The 23467-nt window shown below is 38.7% G+C and overlaps 1 protein-coding gene across 2 annotated transcripts in view; it reads right to left on the bottom strand.

Moving 5' to 3' along the window:
- Window positions 1-23467, bottom strand: part of GLRA1 (glycine receptor alpha 1) — a 99517-nt gene that overhangs the window by 25814 nt on the left and 50236 nt on the right. For both annotated transcript variants that reach the window (XM_042452530.1, XM_042452531.1), the window contains exon 3: window positions 9263-9330. In XM_042452530.1, the coding sequence (XP_042308464.1) occupies window positions 9263-9330 (68 nt within the window). The remainder of the gene's footprint in view (window positions 1-9262; window positions 9331-23467) is intronic.

Here is a 23467-nt window from a genome sequence, read left to right as displayed (position 1 = left end):
AGAATAAGCTTGCCTGGCAGTTAGTCTTTATGAAGAACTTGGCTACCACAAAAAATACCTTGATAACATCTCTGCTGGATTACTGTAACATAATTTGCATGAGTCTCTGTTTGCAGACTTTTCAGCAGCTGGCACAGATTATGGTATCCAGATTGTCAGCTAGGTTTCCCAACAACTCTTTTGAATCTTCTGTGTATTTAGCATGTGTACTGTCTCCTGTTAAGTATGAGTTTCAGTTTTTAGAAGTCTATCCTATTTAGCACCAAGTAGGAGCGGGGAAAGGAGAAAGAAAAGGTTACTACTTGGTCTCTCCCATTTTTGTGGATTCCCTGCCCTTGCCCTTGCCTGTGCCCCCACCCCCGCTCCTGCCCCTGAATAGGTCTCTGAGGAGATGAACAAATTCAGGACTGTTGCCTGAAAAAAACTGCATGTGTTGTTCATATTTCAGACTGTAAATCTCTTGGAATAGGGAAGTACCCTACCTCTTCTTTGTGTAACACCATATACATTTGTTCTTGTGTGCCTTCAAGTTGTTTTCAATTTATGGTGACCCATAGATGGTGCAAATAATGATGATGATGATGATGATGATGATGATGATGATGATGATGCCAATAGGTGCACAAGCTTGTTCCAATAATCTTAAGAACTATAAATGTAAACGTAAAGAAAGTTAAGATTTTGAGAATGCTATTTTCTGTATCTGGTATCCAACTCTTTACTTGCACAATACCATCATAGATTTTACACAGTCCCATTGATAAAATGCTAAATATTCATTTTAAGATGTAATCTACTCAAGCTCCCATGTCAGAGTGATCCATAGGAGCAATATATAAAATTTCCAAAGAAAATCAAATTTAAAAAAGTGACATCCAAAGAAGAATACATCACCCCACTTGACCTTTTGGTTAGCAATGATTACAGATAGGATAGACTAACTCCCTTCTTTCTCACCTGAGTACTTCTGGCTGTTGTCTATGGGTGGATTCTGTAGTTGGGACCATATGTAGGAACTTTAACATTGGCTATGTCTGCATTGGATAAATATTCCAGGTTGACATCACTTTAACTGCCATGGCCTCACAAAACTATAATTCCCAGAATTCCATAGCATTAATCCATGGCAGTCAAAGTGGTGTCAACTTGGATTATTACTGTAGTGCAGATGTGTCCTGAATCTACTCTCAGCAGGGTAGCCCACCCTAATCAGCTTCTGTGGCATCCTCTCTTGACTCTGTGTTTCTAGCCATAGGACCTGGCCACATGTGTGTTTCTGTCCACACAATGACCAGAGCAGAAGTTCACTATAGGTGTAGGAGCTATACTTTCCACAGTGCATAGACCAGCAGCAGTGGTGGCCAGAAATGCTGAAAAACAACCAAACAGGAAATGGTGTGTTTTTCACTCAAGGTGGTGCTCCAGTTACTGTCATCAGGTTTCATGCATACCTCTCATATAAGAAACAAACTCATAATACTCAAATCCTTAATAGCCCTTAAAAAAATTGCAGAGGGTGTTGCAAAAACATTTGTAAAATATTTCCATTAATTTGCAAGACACTGTGCAGATGCTATTATTACTAGGTTATACATAATAATCAGTTTGAAAATAGGCAATATCATATTAGTATATAGTTAGTATTTCTGACAAAAAAATCAAGATGTCTGGTCCACATTTCACCATAGGCTTTTTCAGCAGAGCTAATGGCACCACATAACTCCCCCTTTCCCTGGCATCTCACCTCTATTTGAACTTGAAAGCTCACGTCTTAGAGGCATGGATAAAATTTTATTCTCTCTTTTTTGTAAGAAGGGCCAGGTTCCAAGAAGTCACCTTCACATGTACTGGTTAATTACCCATTTCTTCCTCCCCAAGGTAAGATGTCTTTTGAAAACTGTTGAATAGCTGAAGACAGCTAATAATGTGACTGGCCTGATGCAAAACTAACCAGTCAGGCAAGTCTGAAGTCAGGAAAGAAAGGTGGAGGCCAAGTAAATGGAAGGATTTGAAGGGGGCGAGGGAAGAGGACTTGAATATCTGCAGATGGTAGCTACCTGAGTGAATCAAATGCATTGATTTCCTCCCTTTACTGTTTGTGAAAATCAGTGATGGCTGCAGTCAGTGAAAATCAATGTAATTGGTCTAACAGGTAGAAAGCAAATGACTCTTTTGCTTATTCAGCTGCAAACCAGTTGAATGCTGGCAAGTCAGAGCTGTTCCTGTGCTTATTTCATGTAAGACATGAAATAAATCTGTGTAGGAGAGAGATTCCAGTGGGAGCTGCTCAGAGAACTGCCTTGCATGAAATGGCAAAGAGTGGTTTTAGAAAGCAAAGAAACTGCTTGGTGGAACTTAGTGCTCCTAGAATAAATGGAGGTTTGAGCAGTGTGCAGAAGTGTGAAGGACTGAAGGAATAAGATGTCACATACTGCAGCTCCAAAGAGCAATATGGATTATAATGGGACCATTCCCACTTGGGTAGCCTATGCTTCCTGTACTAGTGGTGGACAAGATATGTTCTTCCAGAAGTTGGATGGCAGCTTCCATAAGCTCTAGTCAGTCTAAGCAGTGGTGAAGAATGCTAGGAATTGCATCCAACAACTTCTGTAGGGCTACACTTGGCCTACTGTGACCTAGACTACAGACTTGAATTTTCCTCTCCACTATGCACAACTGGAGTGAGAGAGGCTCAAATGCAACATCTGGCATTGGTGGGGAGAGAATCTAGAGCTGCAGTCCTGTGCATGTTTGTTCTTGCGTGCCTTTGAGTCGATTCTGACTTATGATGACACTATCATGGCACTTTCTTGGCAAGATTTGTCCAGCAGGGGTTTGCCTTTGCCTTCTTCTGAGGCTGAGAGAGTGTGACTTGCCCAAGGTCACTCAGTAGATGTCCATGGCTCAATAGGGATTCAAACCCTGGCCTCCAGAATTGTAGTCCAGCACTAAAGCCACTATACTACACTGGCTTTTATACTCATGTGTGACTTGGTAGTAACTCCCACTGAGCTCATTTGGAATTCAGGGTAGAGTATGTATTGGATTGCACTTTCTGTTATTTCAAGCCTGTGATCATCTCACTGATCATGTTAGCATTACTCAAGTGAAGCTTGAGAGTTTTACTTTAAAATTCCAAAAGCAGCAAATTGGCAATTAATTCATTTATTTGGTTATTACTCTAGGAGGGAATGAAATTTGTTAACATATAGGCATTTCTGGCATAGGCATTTTGTGACCCTATGGCATAGCACAAAATTAATCGATCAAATGTTCTCACCATACAATCATGTACACTTTGAAGTAAATGGAAGTGACCCTGAGAGAGTCACTCTCAGAAAACCCCTGTGATAGGTTTGTCTTAGGGTCACTAGAAGTGAGAAACAACTGAATGACATAAATAGTAAACACATTAAGGGGATCTACAGTCAATGAACAACTCCCTGGGGTAGAGGGGGAAGGGGAAAAAGAAAAAGAAATGTGACAGCTCTTTCAGACCAACTGCTTTTTATTTTTAGCATGAGCTTTCATGGATATAAACCTATTTCTTAGCATGCTGTACATTTTTCTTTTTCTTTGTGTGTGTGTCCATGCACGAGCGGGAAAAGCACATTGGTAGGTGAACATATTTTACGATTGTGACATGTGGTGTGTCAGTCCACAAGAGCACTTACTTGTGGGTCTGCACATATGCTTTCATCCTTAGTAATGCATTCAATCATTTTGAGGAACCCATGAACAAGGGGAACTTATGATGGAGAACATAGAAATTCTTAGAGAAAATACTTCTATAGGCATTTGTAGGTCCTCCAGTGTGATTCTATGGTGTAAAGATAGAGGTTGACCACAGAATTCCACTGGAGGAACTAGAGATTTATAGATAGGTATTCTCTCAGGTAAAAAAAAAGTGTTTTTTTTATTTGTGGTTTGTCCACGTTTACTGGGACCCTGAGCCTCTCAACCCAGTAAATGTGGAGGACCAACTGTACTTGGAATAGTTCTGTGTTGGTACCTACTGAGCAGACCTAGTATCTGGAACATATTTTTTCACCTTCAACTCATACCCATTTTTCACTATGCTTCCCTTTACAGGCCCCCTATCTGTTAAATTGCTCTGTTTTTTTATAATCAGCATCACAGCTCTGTCCATGCATTTCCTTACAAAAAGCCAACAAACCAGAAAAAGAGCAGTAATACTGAACTACTCTAAAGCGTTGCCTCATAGCACTCTTACTGCCCACCTCATTTGTCTCCTTTTTAGGGCTGACATAATCTTACTTCCTGAAATATGAACAAAACAACCATGGAATTTAACACCTAAATTAAAACTGTATGCATTTCAAATTATATCTCACTTGTTTATATCTTGTTTATATTATAATGTTATTTCTAAGATCTCTGAATCTTGTAAGAAAAAAAAACAACAACTTGCAGAAGCAGCTTCATTAGATCAGAATATGCTGCCTTCATCTAATGTGCCTACTGCCTCAGAGAGGGTCTCCTCTGGAACAATGCAGAGACTTCATATATGACAGTTGTTGTAGGGTGCCTTCAAGTCATTTCTGACTTTTGATGCCCTTAAGGTGAACCTGTCATGAAATTTTTTTTGGCTATTTATTGCTATTGTGAATTGCTTCATTATTTTATTATTGTTTATTTGCTTTGTACTTTCTTTATTGTTGTAACCCACCCTGATTCCTTGTGATTGGGTGGGCTATAAATAAATCCTTATTATTATTATCTCAACAAATTTGTTCATATTGGGTTTGGCATTACCTTCCTCTAAAGCTGGGAGGGTGTGACTTCCTCAAGGTAACCCAGTGGGGTTCCAAAGCTGAGTGGGAATTAAAACTCTGCTCTCCCAGAGTGCTAGTTCACAAATGAAACCACTGCACCACACTGGCTCTCTAGGCAGATCCTCAGTAGGAGTGGCTACTTCAAGCCTCTTTCTGACTGGTTGGATGTACATCTCTTTGTGTACATCACAACAAATACTTATATTTAAATTTTTTGTTGGTGGTGGTGGTGCAGGGAAGCAAACACTCCCTCTGCCTCAGCATACATACTTCCATAAGTTCTATGTCCTTGCCACTTTTTGGTGCTTGGAAGCATAATAGGATACCTACTTATTCACCCAAACAGTCTATCTTCTCTTTGAGAAGTTAATTTCATATCCACATGATGCCTAACAATTACTTTCAGTTAAAACACTTGCAGCCTCTGATTTCTTGCACCCTTTATTTTACTCTCATTTGCTGCTGTGGTTGCATTGCAGTTTCCTATAAGGTTACATTTGATCTAACCTTTTGAAGTGAGATGGATAGCATATGAAATTTCTTTAAATAGATAAAATTATATATAGATCACATAGATACAAAAGGGCATTCTAAAAAGAAGAATCCAAATGCCAGCTAGTGAGATTTAATTTAAAAATTCACATTTGCAGCTCTTGTTTCTGTTTCTCAAGTGTTTAGAAGGGTTGACTAGTTGAATAGTCATCTAATATTTTGTCTCCATTATTGATAAGCGTAGAGGTCTTCATAATGTTACTTTTGAAATTTATTTAAGGTATTTCGATCCAACCTTTGCATTAACGAAACTTCATCTTACCTTACAGTAAGCTCCAGCTTTTGTGAGGAGCTATGGCGTTTCAATTTGTTGTTTTATTACTTCAAGTTGTTTCCCACTTATGGTGACCCTATCATGGGATTTTCCATAGCCCTCCATTAAAAATAATAAATATAAAATCAAAACCACCATAGAAACAGTAAAGGAATACAGTTGGCTTCCCATTTCCACTGATTCTTTATCTAAGGATTCAGTCAGCCAGAGTTTGAAAATATTTTAAGAAGTATGAATTCCAAAAAGCAAACCTTGATTTTGCTATTTTATATATGAGACACCAATTCACTACACCACTGTACTTAATGGGACTTGAGCATCCATGATTTTTGATATCCTCGGGAGGGCCTGGAATCAAGACCCAGCAGATACCAAGGACTCACCCGAGTAGACAAAGTATCAGCCTAAACAGTTGAAAGTTTACAACACCTGGTAAAGGAGACATGGAGGCCACTTCTTGGAGTAGGATGTTCTACAACTGAAATGTGGCCTCAAAAATAAAATAAAATAAAATAAATAAATGAAAGAAAGAAAGAAAGAAAGAAAGAGGCAGTAGAACAGTGTTCCTGCTTATTGTACATCAGGGAGCAATGGGCAGTGCAGTCCCATCAATAATTCAACAAGACACCTGAATAGATGCTTATAAAAAGAGGGAACTCTTGAGGAACACTGGTCCCACAATAATTAGACCAAGTGTGGACAAGGTATGATCCTAGGATTACATGTGCCCCCCCCCCCTTAGTGTTGTTGAGGGGACCATGACTTCCCAGGTTCATAAACTGAGATGACATTACGTGATCCATTGTCATGTCTAGAAATGCCATGGACCACCCTTTGTCAGCTCCTCCTTATGGGTAAATGATCTCTTCTAGGAGCCTCTAGGGGTAGAAATTCATCCTTCTAAATAGGGGCCTTTCCATGCAATTATAGCACTTTGATTTCATTTTAACTACCATGGCTGTATCCTACAGACTGCTGGGATTGTGCTTGGTGGGACACTGGAGCTCTCTGGATGAGAATTCTAAGTATGCCAAAGTAAACTGCAAATGCAAAGAGTGTTGCCATGGGAATTAAAGTGTAGCCATAGTGCCATAATTTTGCAGTGTGGAAGAGCCTTAGAGTGCAGCCCTCTCCTTGCACAACTTAACATAAAAGTAGGCATTCTTTAAAACCAGAAGTGGACAGTTTTGCTAGGGTTTGGCGGTTAGGGTTGGTTTTTTTTTTTGCATTGTAGGATGACTGAGCAGTCCCTGGCAGGTCCCAAGGGCACACAGTTGGCCACAGTAGCCCATTCTTGAATTTGTATTGGCCCTGGAAACAACCTGACAAGCAGTGAAACCAAAAGTGGTATATTCACATAATTATGAAAAGAAAGATATGGGCCTGAATCCTATGAGTTATTCCTGAGTAGATCCATTCAATCAACTGTTAAATGGTTGCATCAACACTTATGAGATTTAATGGGTCTGATTTAGTTGGGAGCACCAATAGGATTCAGACTATAATTTGACAGGTAAGAACTTGTTAGCATCTTTAAAAGTGGCTATAGTTATATTTGTAAAGGACTGAATGAAACAGCTGAGAAAGGGTTTATGACTACTGACGTGAGCAGCAGGTAATGATTGATTTTGAACTCTTACTAGAAATGTTCTGGAGACTAACTGCAATACAACATCTATAGTTGGGGTGAGGAATGTGTGGTTGTTGGACTGCACTTCCCATTGTCCCTCATCACTGCTATGCTGGATAGGGCTGATGGGAGTTGCAATCCAACAACATCTGGAGGGCTACACATTCCCCAACCCTAATCTACAGAGTGACCCACTCTGATTAATTCAGTTGGACAATCATACATGTCTATTAATACATGTACAGCATACACCGACCAAAGGCATGACACTAAGATCTTTCAATATTATCCCTTTAGGATATTTTTGCTCTTGACAGTGCATTCCAAAATTATTCTTTTTCTCTTTCTTTTATTTTTTATATGATGATGCTCTTTTTTTCCTTGCTGCCTCATGTTTTGTAAATTTCACCAAGCATGTCTTATCACCAGCAATTATCTCATAAGAACATATTTCTCTGACATCTTTCTAATTTCCCATCTTACTCTCACTAATTTTTGATGAATACAAACTTGCATCCTAGAGTTCCTGTTCCTCTAATCTCCTGATAATGCTTCTCCTTTATTCATGGCCTTTTTACTCCTTCAAGCTGCTATTATTCTCCCATTGGATTGTGCCCCAAACTGTATTTGTGAACTCATTAGATCTTTGCATATTGACATAATGATTGCCATTGACTTGTGTGCTGAAAAGACTGCCTCTAGTGCCTTAAATGTCAACATCAGTGTCTTACATGTGAACTAAAATTCCCAGTACTGGCACTTTAATGATCTTTCTAGATAAAAGCTGGAATTGTAATAACTATGTAAATTTCACTCCCAAGGGCAGCGATATTCTCAAAGTAATCCCAAAAACGACAGTGTGCAGTCACCAGACTCGGCTAGCTAAAACAAAAGCACAGAGTGATAGTCCTCCATCTGAACCTAACCCAAAACAACATGAAAATACAATTGTATTTTAATCTCAAAATAACTCTTTTAATATTTCAGTAAATTGAAAAGATTATTTTCAACAAACATTTTTTCTATCGATTGTCATGAGTAAAACTGGCATCCTCCATTAATGTGGGCAAAGCTCTTCCAAGAATAACAGCTCCTTCAACTTCAAGGGCCTATTCGTTTGACATGGCAAAAAAATGAGAGGCAGTTTAAATTCTTTGGAACTTTGAATTAGAACTGCTATAGTGCTTGCCTCTGCAATGTACAAACCACATTACAGATACTAACAGGTTAATGACATGAGCAATTGTATCCCTTTAGCAAGCTGATGTCATTTTGTATTTGCTTACCAGTGCGCTGTGCACAATCAACAGGAAATATGGTACAAATCATATGGTTTGCCTAGAATACACCTGGAGAACCCGAAACCTGTAGCCATCATTGAAACCTTGAGCTTTCTATTTTCCCCCCGGGTTAATCAAGTAAACTGCACTGATGTTATGAGCTTAGAAAGTTACTTTTTTGTACTCTGTTACTGTTGTGTGCCTTCAAGTTGTTTCTGACTTATGGCGACCATAAGGCACACCTATCATGGGGTTTTCTTGGCATGTTTCTTCAGAGGGGGTTTGCCATTGCCATCCTCTGAGCCTAAGAGAGTGTGACTGGCCCAATGTGTTTGATGGCTCAGCAGGAATTTGAACACTGAACCCCCCCAGCCAGCATAGACTTCACTGAGTTAAAGTGCAAAAAAGTACAATTTCTAAGTTACGATTTTTCAAATGGTAATACTTCCAATTTCAAATGCAAAGTTTCCAGAGTAACTAAGGAATCGGTTTAATTTTCCATTGTTGGTTGGAAAGCACCATCTTTTTTTGCTTTTAATGGAAAACTGTGATGCTTTCTTTAAGCATCAGTATTTTCTATGCATGACAAGAAGGGAAGAAAAAGGAATCTGGCAACAGGGAGCCTACCACCTTCTGTAGTACAAGGAAAGTAAATGACATGTTCAGTTTAGATCTCTCAATTTCAATATGCCTTACATAAGTTTTATATTACATTTTCTTTTCTACTTACCATTGTAGTTTCTGCAATAGATCCAAAGCTGTTGATAAAAATATTGCAGCTGACATTCACTGGAGGGCCTGTAAAGCAAGCAGAGATAGGTTTGGAATCCTTAAAGACTTAGAGTTGGAAAAAATAGATGAGCAATGGTAGGTCAAAATGAGTTTTAGACTTAGGTCCAAAACACACTGCAGAAATAGTCCAGTTTGAGGCCACTTTAACTGTCCTGGCTCAATGCTAGGGAATTCTGAGAACTTTAGTTTTGTGAGACATTTACCCTACTGTCAGAGAGCTCTGATGCTACAATAAACTACAATTCCCATGAGTCTCTAGAACTGAGCCAGGGCAATTAAAGCTGTATCAAACTGGATTATTTCTTCAGTGTGTTTTGGACCTTAAGACTTTTAGATTTAGATAACAGGAAGACTTTTGAGTGAACCAGGGATGATGCCCTTGAGTTATATCACTTAAAGACTTTCAGCTCATAAACTCTAGATTATAAAACTCTAGAAATCACTTTGGAGAAAAACTAACAGAAAGCTCAGCCTTTTCTTTCCAACAAGTGAGTGACAAATGGAACCCAAACTGGGGAGCATCAGGAGAAGATTCCAACAGAGACTGAGGATTAGCATTTGAGATCTTGGATATCTTGAAGCAAACAATGAAATGATCAGAAATGGGCCACTGTGAGGTTTGCTCTTGTTCACTTTTCTTTAATACCTGTTATTACTTACAGCTCTCCCTTGAAAAGATTACAGGATTAAACAAGACAGCAAACCTATTCCCAATATAAATAAATCTTTCTGAATAGCAGCAGCAGCAGACTGCAACATTCAGTAAGGATAATGTATCAATCTATATTCAGGGCTAGGATCTGGCTGACTGAACATGAAGGGGAAAAGGGCAAAGGAGCTTCATCCAGCTGCAAAGGTCTTGCCAGGAAACAGCTGTAACTGGCTGTCTAGACATGCTGAATCCCATTAGGATTCTTGCATAGAACCAAAGGCCTCGTCCACACAGGCAAGAAGTTACTGGATTTCTATGTCTGATGGCTCTATACTTGCTCCCCTATTTAAAATCTTCAGCAGTTATGTATGCAAGTATTTTACTCCTCACACGGGAGGCTTCTTGTGAGTAAATCGCTATGAAATCATTAGAAATTGTAAAAGAATCATGATTGGGATTCACGCCCCCATGTGCTTCTCACATGAATAAATCGTCATGGATGCATCAGGGTTCACTTCTTCCATCAGTAAATCGTCCTTGGAGCCACCATTTGGTAATAACAGGATCTTCTGTTATTGCCAAATGGCAGCTCTGTGACAATTTACTGATGAGAGAAGTGAGCCCTGCAGCTTCCATGATTATTTAGTCACAGGAGAAGCGTATGGGGATGTGAAATCTGATCACACTTCTTTTATGATATCTAATGATTTCATGGCGATTTACTCACGGGAAGCCTCCCATGTAATAAAGTCCCAAATCTCGAGTCTCTGCCTTCAAGTCTCAAGTCATGTCTCAAGTCCTTGCAAGAAAATTTCTCAAGTCTGGAAGCCAACTTTTAACAGAAAAAAAGGAGGTGGATTGTGCTTTTTGGAAGTCTCAAGTCAACTCAGTGTGTCATTTTTGTCATGTCAAGTCCAAGTCAAGTCATTGAAGTTACTTGAGTCCAACTTAAGTGAGTCAATTGACTTGAGTCTACATCATTGATCTTCCGTATTTTTTGCAGGCTTACAGAAGGAGTGCTGTCGATTGTTGTCAAAGCTCTTGAAAGTCACTGTCCATCATGGAACTTAGTTCCCCATTACCCTTTCCAGGGCGCACCAAGCCTTCTCCTGGCACGGCTTTCAGTATATGCTGAAAGCCATCTAAGTCACACCCGCGTATAACACGGGCGCGCTGAATAGTGTCTAAGGGAAGTAATAGTGCCACTATATTCTGCTTTGGTCAGGTCCCACCTGGAATACCATGTCCATTTCTGGGCACCACAATTCAAAAAGGATGTTGACAACCTGGAGCATGTCCAAAGGAGGGTGACCAAAATGGTGACGGGTCTGGAAACCATGCCCTATGAGGAATGACTTAGGGAGCTGGGTATGTTTAGCCTGAAGAAGAGATGGTTAAGAGGTGTTATGATACCCTGTTTAAATATTTGAAGAGATGTCTTATTGAGAATGGAGCAAGCTTGTTTTCTGCTACTCAAGAGAACAGGGCATGGAACAATGGATTCAAACTACAGGAAAAGGGATTGCATCTCAACATTAGGAGGAACTTCCTGGCAAAAGGGCTGTTTGACAGTGGAACACATTCCCTCGGAGTGTAGTGGAGTCTCCTTCCCTGGAGGTCTTTAAACAGAGGCTGGATGACCATTTGTTGGGGATGCTTTGATTGAGAGTTCCTGCATGGCAGGGGGTTGGACTGGATGGCCCTTGTGGTCTCTTCCAACTCTATGATTCTATGAAATATAATGGATTAAGTCCAATTGCTAGACCCAGCTAGAGTGGACCAATGGAATCAATGGAGCTTACAGAAGTGTGCCCATTGGTTTAATGGGTCTGCTCTTCCTGGGACAAGAAATTGCATTTATCCCAATAAAGTAAAAAAGTAGTAAGAAAGGAAGTCTCAGAAATTGTTTTACATAATACTCAATTTTCCTTCTTTTGAATGAGTTTTGACTCTCCTTTAAATTGTCCTAATCATTTTGCCAGTTCTCTACAAATGTAAAACAGAGTTCAACCTTAAATACACGCATACATTAATGTAATATAATGTATGAGCTGTTGTGACTTCTTTGGGGAGAGCTGGTAACATTATAGGATTTGCCTAAACTATAGGCCAGAAGGCTTCAAGATTTAATGCATCTGATGGCTTTTCTTTAAAAACATGTCAACATTCCTCAGATGTGGAGAGAACAAATGTTTCTCGTAGCTTTTGTCTAGCAGTTCAGGGGCAGCAAATGAACATCATGCTCTGATGCTTTCACTAACTGTGGTTGTATTAAAAGCTATGGTTGCATCCATTATGTTAAAGGACATTTCCTACTTGTCCCTTTCCCATGACACTAATATATACCCTATGCTATAGATTCTGAGTGGGCATGCTGAGTTACTTGCTGATAATTTCAGGATGTATTATGACACAGTATTGAAAAGTGTATGCTACTATGATTTTACCTAGGGATTAAAGAGTAATCCCACCTATAACCTGGAAATTACTCTTTTTATTAGTCTCTTCTTGAAACCAGTCTAGATCTGTTACCACTCAACACACATTATACATCCAAGCTGATTTTCAGTTTCTTTCAGTCAGACGGCCTAGCAATATCTAACAAAATAGTCAACATTCACATCAATTTACAATTCCCAGATTTTGGACAGGGGAGAAGATATGAGGCCTTTTCACACTACGCAATTTAGCACCATATTTCTCTTTAAATGACATGGAAACATCCTACAGAATCCCTGGAATTTTAGTCTGGCAAGGCATTTGAGCTCTCTGGCTGAAAATTCTAAATGCCCTTCCCTAAGCTGCATATCCACATGCCATAAAAGGGAATACAGCGCCATAATTGTGTAGCATGAAAGGATTGATGATAATTACATTGTCACAGAATCAGCATAGGTTACTACTTTAGAAATGTCCTATATCAAAAAGCAACTGCAGCCAGTCATGCAGTTAGGTCATTTTGTGGAGCCCGTATCTTTTGATAAGAGCATGTCTTACCGAAATGTAATAAGTCAGGCCTGCTGCTTTTCAGGGCTCTCCTGCTCATTTTCTGTAGTGAGGCCCTGGATTTCTGCCCTGAAGACCTGTCTTTATGCATCGTTGTTAATAGCTAAGATCTTCAGCTTCCCTCCATTTTGGTGAGGTGAATGTAGCAAGGATTAGTTTTTGTGGGTTGTTCGGGCTATGAGGCCATGTTCTAGAAGAGTTTATACCTGACATTTCACCAGCAGCTGTGGTTGGCATCTTCAGAGAATGCTGGCATGGAAGAGAGTGGGGTATATATACTGTTGGTTGAGAAAGATATTAATCTGTGTATTGTTCTGTTGATGAATGGCAAGGCCTCATTGTGTCTATTTAATTAATGATCCAATGTCTGCTGGGAACCCTCCCCCCTCACCCTGAGTGGTTTTCATTTGCATTTGCTGGGTCTTCATTTTGGTGTTTTTCAGGACTGGTAGCCAAACTTTGTTTACTTTAAGGGTTTCTTCTTTCCTGTTGAAATTGTCCAGGTGTTTATGGAATTCAATAGCTTTCAATTACTTTGGTGGAATAAAATATTTAGGGCTGAGGATATTACGCTCCACTATGAAAGCCTATATAGTACTAAAATAATTAACTAGTTGTAAAGGTGCCACGAGACTCCTCTTTTGCCCCTTCCTCCCAACTCTTGGTTTGAAAAAACAAACAAACTCTAGTACATCAAGTTTTAACCAGAAAAAAAAAGCTTTCCTGTGTATTCTGACCTGATAGTTGTTGGCATGCTCCAGAATTTCAGTGTTTTTAAACAGTATTTTATGCCCAGGATGGTTTATAACATGTTCTGCTACTGCTGATTTTTCCGGCTTCCGTCTACAGTGTCTCTCATGTTCCTTGATTTGTGTTTGAACACTGTGTTTGGTGGTCCCTATGTAGACTTGTCCACAGCTGCATGGTATGCGGTAAACTCCTGCGGCCATATCCTTTGCTGAAGGTCTCTCCTGTCCTTCGCTGAACGAAGCATTTTCTGGATTTTCTTGGCCGGTTGGTAACTATTTGTGATTCCTCACCAGTTTCCATATTCTGTCTGTGACTCCTTTGATGTATGGTAAAAATATCTTCCCTTTGGGTAGTTTTTTTATCTTCACTCCTATTGTTTTTTCTAGGCCTGGCAGCCCTTCTGATGTCTGAGCCGGAATAACCATTAGCCTGTAGAGCCCAGTCTAGGTGCTTCAATTCATCTTCCAGGAAGTGGGGTTCATAGATCTCTTTTGCCCAGTCTACCAGTGTTTTTATTGCATTTTTTTTTTGTCCTGGGTGATGGTTGGAGTGTTTGTATAGGTATTTGTCCATGTGTGTAGATTTTCTGTATATTGTGCGGCCCAACTCTTGGTTTGGTTTGCAGATGACCAGGACATCCAAGAATGGCAATGTTCCTTCCTTTTCTTTTTCCATCATGAATTGGATGTTTGAATGGATGTTGTTCAGATGGTTCAGAAGCACAGTCAGATCTTCTTCTCCATGGCTCTAAATGGTGAAAGTTTCATCCACATATTGGAACCATGTTGTGGACTTTTTGGTGCTGTTTCCAGGGCTTTCTTTTCAAAGTGTTGGTTTGAAAAGTGGTTGGGCCACACAGTACACAGAAATCCTACACACACGGACAGATATCTACACAAGATCTCCAACCATCACCCAGCCTGAAAAAACCATATATCTATGGATGCCAGCTGTGAAAGCCTTCAACTTCACATTAGCAAGGGTTGTTTATGTCCCAGCTGAGTTGGGACACAAAGGTGTCAAATCACTTAATGACAGCTTCAAATGTATAACTACTTGCGGTTGCTATCCTCTTCCACATTCAACAGACGTTGTTAGTACATTTCACAGTTTTTTGGCATGCAAAAATTCAAAATGCACTGGGGTTGTCAGAATGAAAACTGGAGAGGGGTTGTGTACCTTTAGTGGTTGTATAGAAGAGAGAATTTCAGCAGATGTTGCTTGTCACTGCGGTAGGTAGAAAATAACCACTGCTCAAATTCTCTCTATTGCATGATCATTAAAGCTCTCTCCAGTTTTCATTCTGGCAACCTTAACATGCACTGTTTTCCCCAGTACAGACCATCTCTTGTGGAAAAAAATGGCAATGCTAAAATCTAGATGGATTAAACTCTCATCTGTTTACAGCCTGAGTCCTCTGAGACTAAAAAAACATTATCATTAGATTGGGTTGGTTCCATTTATGTGGAAGACATTAAATATGGTTTATAGATTCTGCTCTCTCACTGTGTGTGATTTCTATCATTAGTTCCAATAAAGGTGGGTTAGAAACAAATAAACAATAAATACAAACCAGAACAGAGCCACTAAATCAATGAGATTCAGCAACTGATTTGATGGATATATTCTAGTTGTGACGGACCCATAAGTTTCAGGCCCACATTTAAGTCAGTAGAAGCCTTGACCCTATTTCTGCATCTCAAAACCTACTTACTCGATTTGACTGTCTCTCTGACTCTTTTAGAAGAACTTCCAAATTCCTGTCAGACAGCCACAGGGATGTGAGTCATTCCACTGTCTTTATTTACTTTAATTTGGCTTAGTTAAAATCTCTATTTTTTACTTTTTAAAAAATGTTCACTTACTGGAAACCAATGTGTGAGTTATTTATTTATTTATTTTTAAAGGTGACAACAAAAACAAAGTTCAGTCATATTACATATCTATATTCATACCATTATATTAACATCTGCTATTAAATCTTATATAATCTCTTGTTATTTTTTCTTTGATATAGACCTCTATACATTTGTAAAGTACTTTAAGTATTTCTCTTATTATTGTTTAATCTTTGTTTCCCATAAATTAGCTATTTTTTCCCCAATTTGTCTTCATAAGTTTGCAGTGTCTTATTGCTCAGGTAGATTGTTAATTTGTTCATCTATGCCATTACCATTAGTTTTAAGATCCAATCATCTATATTTGGGATTTGTCAGTCTTTCCACTTCTTAGTGCAGACCAGTCTAGCAGCTGTTACCACATATAGGACTATATGCTCATACATTTTCTCTGTCTGATTTCCTAAACCGGTTAGCATATTTAATAGGTAGGTTTCTGAGGTTACAGGGAAATAATTGTAGTCGTCTTTCGTTAGCTAAGTTTATCCATTCTTTTACCCAAGCCATACCACAAGCATGATAATATATTTTCATGTTTGGTAATCCCATGCCTTATCTTTCTTTTTTATCTTGTAATACTTTGAGTTTAATTCTGGGCTTCTTCCCTTGCCACAAGAATTTAGATATTTCCTTGTTCCGTTGAACAAATGGCTTGTCATTGGTGATTATTGGCAAATTTTGGAAGAGGCAGAGCACGCTTGCCAACACTTCCATTTGAATTGTTGAAACTTGTCCAATTAGTGATAAGTTTAAATTGGTTCATTTATTAAGGTCTTTTTAAATTCCATTCCAAGTCCGTTCATAATTGTTATCATATAATTCTGAGTTCCCTTTTGATATTATTAATCCAAGGCATAGTCGGCCATCCTTATAGGTGGGCTTGCCTTCTGCAACTTTGAGCTCACACGTAAGGCAAGCCCAGGCAGAAATAATGGGGCGTGTATTTGCAGCGCATGCGCCCCATTATTTCCTATGGTGCTTTAGCATACACTCTTTTCCCCATATTCCGGGGGGAGGGGCAGAATGGATTCCCCATGTAGGGGGAGGGCAGACTGTATTTACTTTATTTTCTATTTTGAAATTCATTTTTTTACTTAGATCATCTTCTTTTTTTTTGTCAGGTTTTTCATCAACAGACTGCTCTTAGACTTACTTATTCTGAGACGTGAGAGAGCACCAAACTCTTCTAATATGTTTAATAAATTATTTATACTCTTATTTGAATCATCCAGGAAAAGTACCATGCCATCAGCGAAGACTCTTATCTTAAATTGGTGTCCTTGTATCCTTAAACATTGAATATTTTTATCTTTCCTTATGTTTCTTGCCAATACTTGCCAAAATCTCTATTTCTTTCCATGAGGAGTAGAGGCCTCAAGTGACAACTGCTGCTCTAGCTGTCTACTGCAAGGCAAACACTGCATTATTGGATCTGATTGACCATTGCCAAGGAGGCTAACACTCCCTTTTCTTAGGATTTTATCACACATGGGTTTTAAACAGCAATTGTAGGAAGGGAATAGTGTTTTTGGCAACACCTGTCGCATGACGTTGCTTCTGACCCTTTGCTTCTGTGCCAGTGAAGCATTGGTAGAGTGTATATTTTCATTGACATCAATGAACAGCCAAGTGTGCTGCATTTTGGATTTTGTATAAGAAATTATGGTTAAGGCTCTACCCTGATTATGATTGTATAACTATCTGATGATTGGATATTTTAAGGAACTAATAGGAATGTGTAATTCAGTATTAGTATTTTATAGATTGTGTAATGTATTGTGTTGTATTGTATTATTTTAATGATGTAACCCCGCCTCAATCCTTGGGAGAGGTGGGAAATATGAATACAATTATTATTATTATTATTATTATTATTATTATTATTATTATGATGATGCCATTACCCCACAGATGCAACAGTCCTGATATTGAGCAGACACATGGTGGCAATCTCCTTCTGTCCCTCTCCTCTCTGCTATTTCCAAGCTGTCTGTTTTCTTTCCCCTCTTTTACCAGTTTCTTTTCTTCCTCTCCCCCATCTTCTTCTTTTTTCTTAACATTTTTAAAATCACATTCCCATAACTCGGGAAGAGCATAACAAAAAAAGAAAAACAAATAGAGGGATATCTCTGTTCCCTTCCCACTACTAATATGCCCAGTGACTATGTCCCCTGCTACAGTCAGCCCTCAACTCTGCCATTGTATATAATGGAACTTCAGCATGAACAGATTTTGATATCTATATGGTGTCCTGGAACCAAACCCCAGAAGACAGTGTGGCCACACTGTAACTGCAAATCTGGCCAGAATGAAAAGCAATTCTAAGGACGTTATCAGACAAGGGAAATTGGAAGTATAATCTAATGGCAATCTGAATGCAATCATGGGGTTTAACATTATTGTGTGATAGACAAGCAATTTTGGGCAATGGGAACTAGCAAATTCACGTGAATGCGTTCTGGCCCCACTTTCTTTTCATTTGAAATTAAGAGAAATTTCTCCCGTGTGATAAACTCCTAAGTGCTTGTGAATGTAAACATGAAAGGCTTCTTCATGCAAGAGGGACTCTGATTGAGGCTTTTGCCTACTTGTGTGAAGGAGCACTATGCATATATTCATAAAGTCCTTTTTGACAGTTTTTGAATGTGTGGACCTGTGTGGGGGGGAGGCCTGTTGAGTACTTTGAAAGAAATGACAGCCCACATGGCCTCTCTCATCTAATGTGTGTGAATTACTTGCACATTGTTCCAGTAGTCTTTCAAAATTTCAAAATTGCTTAGATGTTTGAATACCCTCAACATTTCATGCATCAAAACTGGAATGTGTATAGCCAAGCAACATCTGAATGTAGTCAAGATGGCAAAAGTTTACAAACAAGCTAGGTGAGGCTGCAGAAGTTGCTTTTGCCCGAATCTACTAGGAAGGGCAAAATTCTGCCTCCTCCTCTTCTCTCTCTGCTGCTGAATAAATACAGTGCAAACTACTTTTGTACTTTGAATTCAGTATGTGTTCAAAGTTAGCCTGTATTAAATTCAGACTGACTCTATAAGGCTTTTGGTTTTGTTTTGTTGTCTATAACAAAGCACACCAAAAAGTACATCGGGGGGGGGGGGGGGGGGAGGAATGATGTGAGTGAGGCAAGGGACAGAACTTGGGAAAATACTTTTAACAAATCTCAGCATCCTCAACTAGCATGGCCCATGGCTGAAAAAGTTTTGATTTTTAAGCTTTTGCTTATCTCCCTTGATTACTCAGGAGATTTTGTTGCCAATTGCCAAGTCTTTCTAGTACCTTTTAATCTTATCACTAGATACATTGATCTTTGCTATTAGCTTTGCTTTACTTGTCTCTATGATCCATAATGTAGTTTTTTTTTTAAAAAAGTATTATCTTCAATCACCCGAGGTCCTCAGAACTGTTATTGGTATATTCTTGAGCAGAATGCAAATTTGGGGGGAGGAATTGGAGTAGACTCATCAGACAAATGGTACTTAGCTCACCATTTCTGTAAGTATTGGAAAGTGGAACTGGGTAGACCCATTGAACAAAACAGTACTTGTTGAGTTAACAATTCAGTTGATTCAAATTCATGATTCAAAAAAATCATGAAGCTGTTTCCTACGACACAGACTCAAATACATATTAATGTATGGAACATCTCAGCTTCATTCTAGGCAGGAGTTTAAAGGAGGCATTTAATTTAAATTCAAATGGCAATTTAATATTGGTGTAATGGTTTGGTTTTTCTCTCCTATAATATGAATGCAATTGAATTAGATATTGAAGCATATTAAGCATATTAACAATTAACTAAATGCACCAAACCCTCTTCTATCAGCTTTCCTATCTGTAACTTTAACATTTATTTTTAAAAATAACTTCCCAAGCTTTGGTTCCCACACAAGAAAAAACTTGAACTGCTTTGAACCATGACCAACTGCAGCCTTGTGGGATGGTTGACACAGTTGAGTTGCATCTCTGAATGTGGACCTGTGAGGCTACTTCTCTTGCCTTTACAAGGAAGACCTCCAAACTCCCATGGGGTCCTTCATTATTTTCTGGGATTTTAGCCTTGGTTTTTTTTTTTGTTTAAAAAAGATGAACATATATGCTAATTCCCCTCCCTGCAAACTCTTCAAAAGTAATATGATATACAAAAATGACAGCTCCTCTCCCTGAATATCTTTCATATTCTCACTTGATCTATATTTTCTGTCTCAGTTTAGAACAAACATTTAAAACATGGATATTATGTACTTTCCTCCCAAAAGGTTTCCGTCCTCATCCTTGCTTTTAGTTTTAATTAACTAAAAATAAGAAACTGACCCTGTGCAGCTATGGTTTTAGTTTCATTAAAATGCCCCTGTTACTTACTGCTGGTTTATTTAAATGACGAGCTTAGAGAGCTACAACCCCAACTCTGAAAAGCTGTGGCTGTGACTTTCATATAAATTGGATACTGATTTATGTGTGACAGACTATGCCAGCAAACTGCCCCCATGGGGGAGGTGTAGTTCATTGAAATAAATCTGAAATTAAATTATCTTGAATAAAATTACAATACGACTGCCTTCAGCAGAAGGGTAATGTATATATTTCATTAAATATTAAAGTTTAATTTCTTTTGTGTATACGTGCATGCTGAGGTGGAAAGAAGTTCCTGTGGTGTATTTCTTTTAACCCTTTATTGATTTAATTCCTTTCCCAGTAACTTAGGCCTTCTCTGTAGCTGAGTACCAACTTTAATCATGGCATCTACTGGCTTATAGAAGACAGGCACAAAGCTATTGCAAATTGGAAGTTAGGAGGCAGGGGTTTAAACTTCAGGAGACTCACAGACTGGCCTTAGATGAGACACTGCATCTCAGGTTCAGTCCCCCATCTGCAATATGCCCCATGTGTCTCATGGAGAAAACAAAGTAAGGGTTATAAAACATTTCACACATCACTCCCTCTAATAGCGAACTCAGCTGGTGAATGCCAATGAAGGATGCTCAAGAGGTTTGTTCAATCTGCATTTTGAAATGAACTGGGGCCTGATTCTAATTTCTTTGATTTACAAGAACCAAGGATATTCTGTTATAGCAGCTGCTTACTAATATCCTTTCGATTTCACACTTGCACATAGTTTGTGACACAGGTCTTATTTTTCAAGGAGTAAAATATATACAAAAATACATATTTTAAGGCAAAGTGTATCCAGAATAGGTATTTTGCCCTCCCCTCAAAATCATATTTAAATGTATTTTGATGGTGGTTTTTTGGGGGTGGGTGGGAATAAACTACATCTTGAGGCTCAATTAGGATGGATTGTTGTTATTGTTGTTGTGTGCCTTCAAGTCATTTACAATTTATGTCAACCCTAAGGTGAACCTATCACAGTGTTTTCTGGGGTGGAGAGTGTGTAACTTGCCCAAGGTCACCCAGTGAGTTTACATGGCTGAGTGGGGAATTGAACTCTCATCTCTAGAGTCATAGTTCAATGCTCAAACCACTGGAACAGCTTTATAAATGAAGATGTGCAAAACTGAGATGGAGTGGAAGTATGCTGAGCCATCCATTCCTAATGCCAACAGGACTGGAGACAAAACAGGCACAGTGCGAAACAAGAGGGAGGTATAAGTATGCTCAGAAGTACCAAAGTCAAGAAAAGTTAGAGTTCGGTAGATTTCCCTCAAACAGCCCACTGAGGAGTGAACATGCCCTGTAGATTAATGTGGAACTGGGAAAGAAAAATTATAAAAATTAAGAGCTAACATTCTCTTGAAGGAAGGTTGAATGCCTTGCTAGAAAGAAATGGCTGGATAGAACCCTAAGAAGGAGGTCCTATTGGTAGGGAAAACATAGCAACATTTTATTGCAATCTCCATTTACATTAAGAACGTTAAAAACTATTGCTCCTTGTATCTCATGACATTCTTTACAATTTCCCAACACTTCTCTTCAAAGGATACTTTTTCCAATTTAATTATATGGGAATAGTCCATGGGAATGTTGTCATGGCCACTTTTCCACAACAAAAGAAGTCCTTGTACTTAATATGTATATCATTAATTTTATATCACCTATAAAAATATAATGCTAATTTGAATTTAATTTATAATATATATGACAATATCATATCATATAATAAATTTAATACAACATAGAGCATGGTGGTTTGAGCATTAGACTATGATTCTGGTTTAAATCTCCACTTGGCCATGGAAACCCACTGGAAGATCTTGGGTAAGTAGCATACTGTCAGCCTCAGAAAACTCAGTGAAAGGTTCTTTGTGGGTTTTTCAGGCTATGTGGCCATGTTCTAGAAGAGTTTATTCCTGATGTTTTGCCAGTAACTGTGGCTGGCATCTTCAGAGAATGCTTGATTGGAAAGGAGTTGGGTATATATATACTGTGTGAACCTGGGAAGGCAGGAGTGATTTGCATATGTATTGTTCTGTTGTTAAACGTCAGGAATAAAGGTGTTTATCACATGGGGCTCTTTGCAGCTCAGATCTGTGGTGACTCCTGGTTCAGCTATGCAAATTCACATCATAACGTGAATGTTTTATCACACCTGGTTGCCCTTCCATTGCCCTTCCGAATCGAGAGGGAATCGAATCCAAGGTAAGTCACGTGATGTGGATTCAAGCAAAGCGGAGTGAATGCAAATTGTATTACCATACTGGTGGGATTCAACGATTCGAATCGGCATCCTTGTGCATGCTCCGTGGGGGTCTGAATGCATTGTGACCTTATACATTTCTGGGGTGAAAAGGGGCGCAAGTTCTTGTTCCCTGTTTTGTGTAACTGTGTGATTGTGTGAATATTTGCCTCGTGAATATTTCTGTGTCTCCTTATTCCCCCTTTTTAATTTTCCCTTTCATTTCAGCAATTTCAACACACACATATATAGACAGATAGATATACATATCTGTATATTCACATTCATGCACATACACACACATATATATTCCCCAAAATGAGTTGCCCTGAAAGTGAAAGGACCACTGAAAGGAAATGGGGGAAAATTACAGAGCTGCATCATGGGAAATTTGCAACCCAGGGGGTTTGCGGTGGTGTACCAGAGCAGAAGCAAAGTTGCATTCCACACCAGACCAATTCGGAGTGAAATCGAAGTGAGCTTGAAAGCGAATTTTGTGAATTCACTTTTTTTCCAAATTCATCAAAATGAGGAGCCACTTTGGATTCACTGCGGAAACGCCATGGAAGGAGCGCCCATAGAAAGGAATCTCGTCTGATAACACATTCACGTTATAACATGAATTCGCATCGTTGGACCCACAGTCATGTCGGATCTGAGCTGCAAAAAGCTGCAAAAACCTCCGTGTGATAAGGCTCAAACTCTTCTAGAACATGGCCACATGTATGCCGGCCATGAAAGCCTTCAACTTCACTCTGTGAAAGGTTCTCCTTAAGGTCACCATAAGCTGTAAACAACTTGAAAGCACACAACAAAAATAATGTAATGTATATCTTCTTTTTTTTTTAAAGTATAAATTTTATTTAAATATATACAAATGTACATACAAACAATACCATACATTATCATACATAACATTACAAACATTACAAACAAAAATTTTCCAATACAACATAAATCTTTGTTTATGATCTCTCACTGATCTATCAAGCTATCACGCAAGACTTCCATGGAGTTTTGTGTTTACCTTTTAAACATAAACAATGAGCTTTATTATATTTTGTATCTATCTTTCCGTTAATATAAATTATAAACTATAAACTTCTTCTTTCCTTTTATATTTTCTATGTGTCTGGTCCCAAATACCATTTTTTATATTTTTCAAGACATTTCCATTCTTCTTTCCTTTCT

Source organism: Sceloporus undulatus, chromosome 2 (genome assembly GCF_019175285.1).
Source record: "Sceloporus undulatus isolate JIND9_A2432 ecotype Alabama chromosome 2, SceUnd_v1.1, whole genome shotgun sequence".
Classification (NCBI taxonomy): Eukaryota; Metazoa; Chordata; class Lepidosauria; order Squamata; family Phrynosomatidae; genus Sceloporus; species Sceloporus undulatus.
The sequence above is the reverse complement of the archived record's forward strand: the minus strand, read 5'-3'. Positions and strand labels throughout refer to the sequence as shown.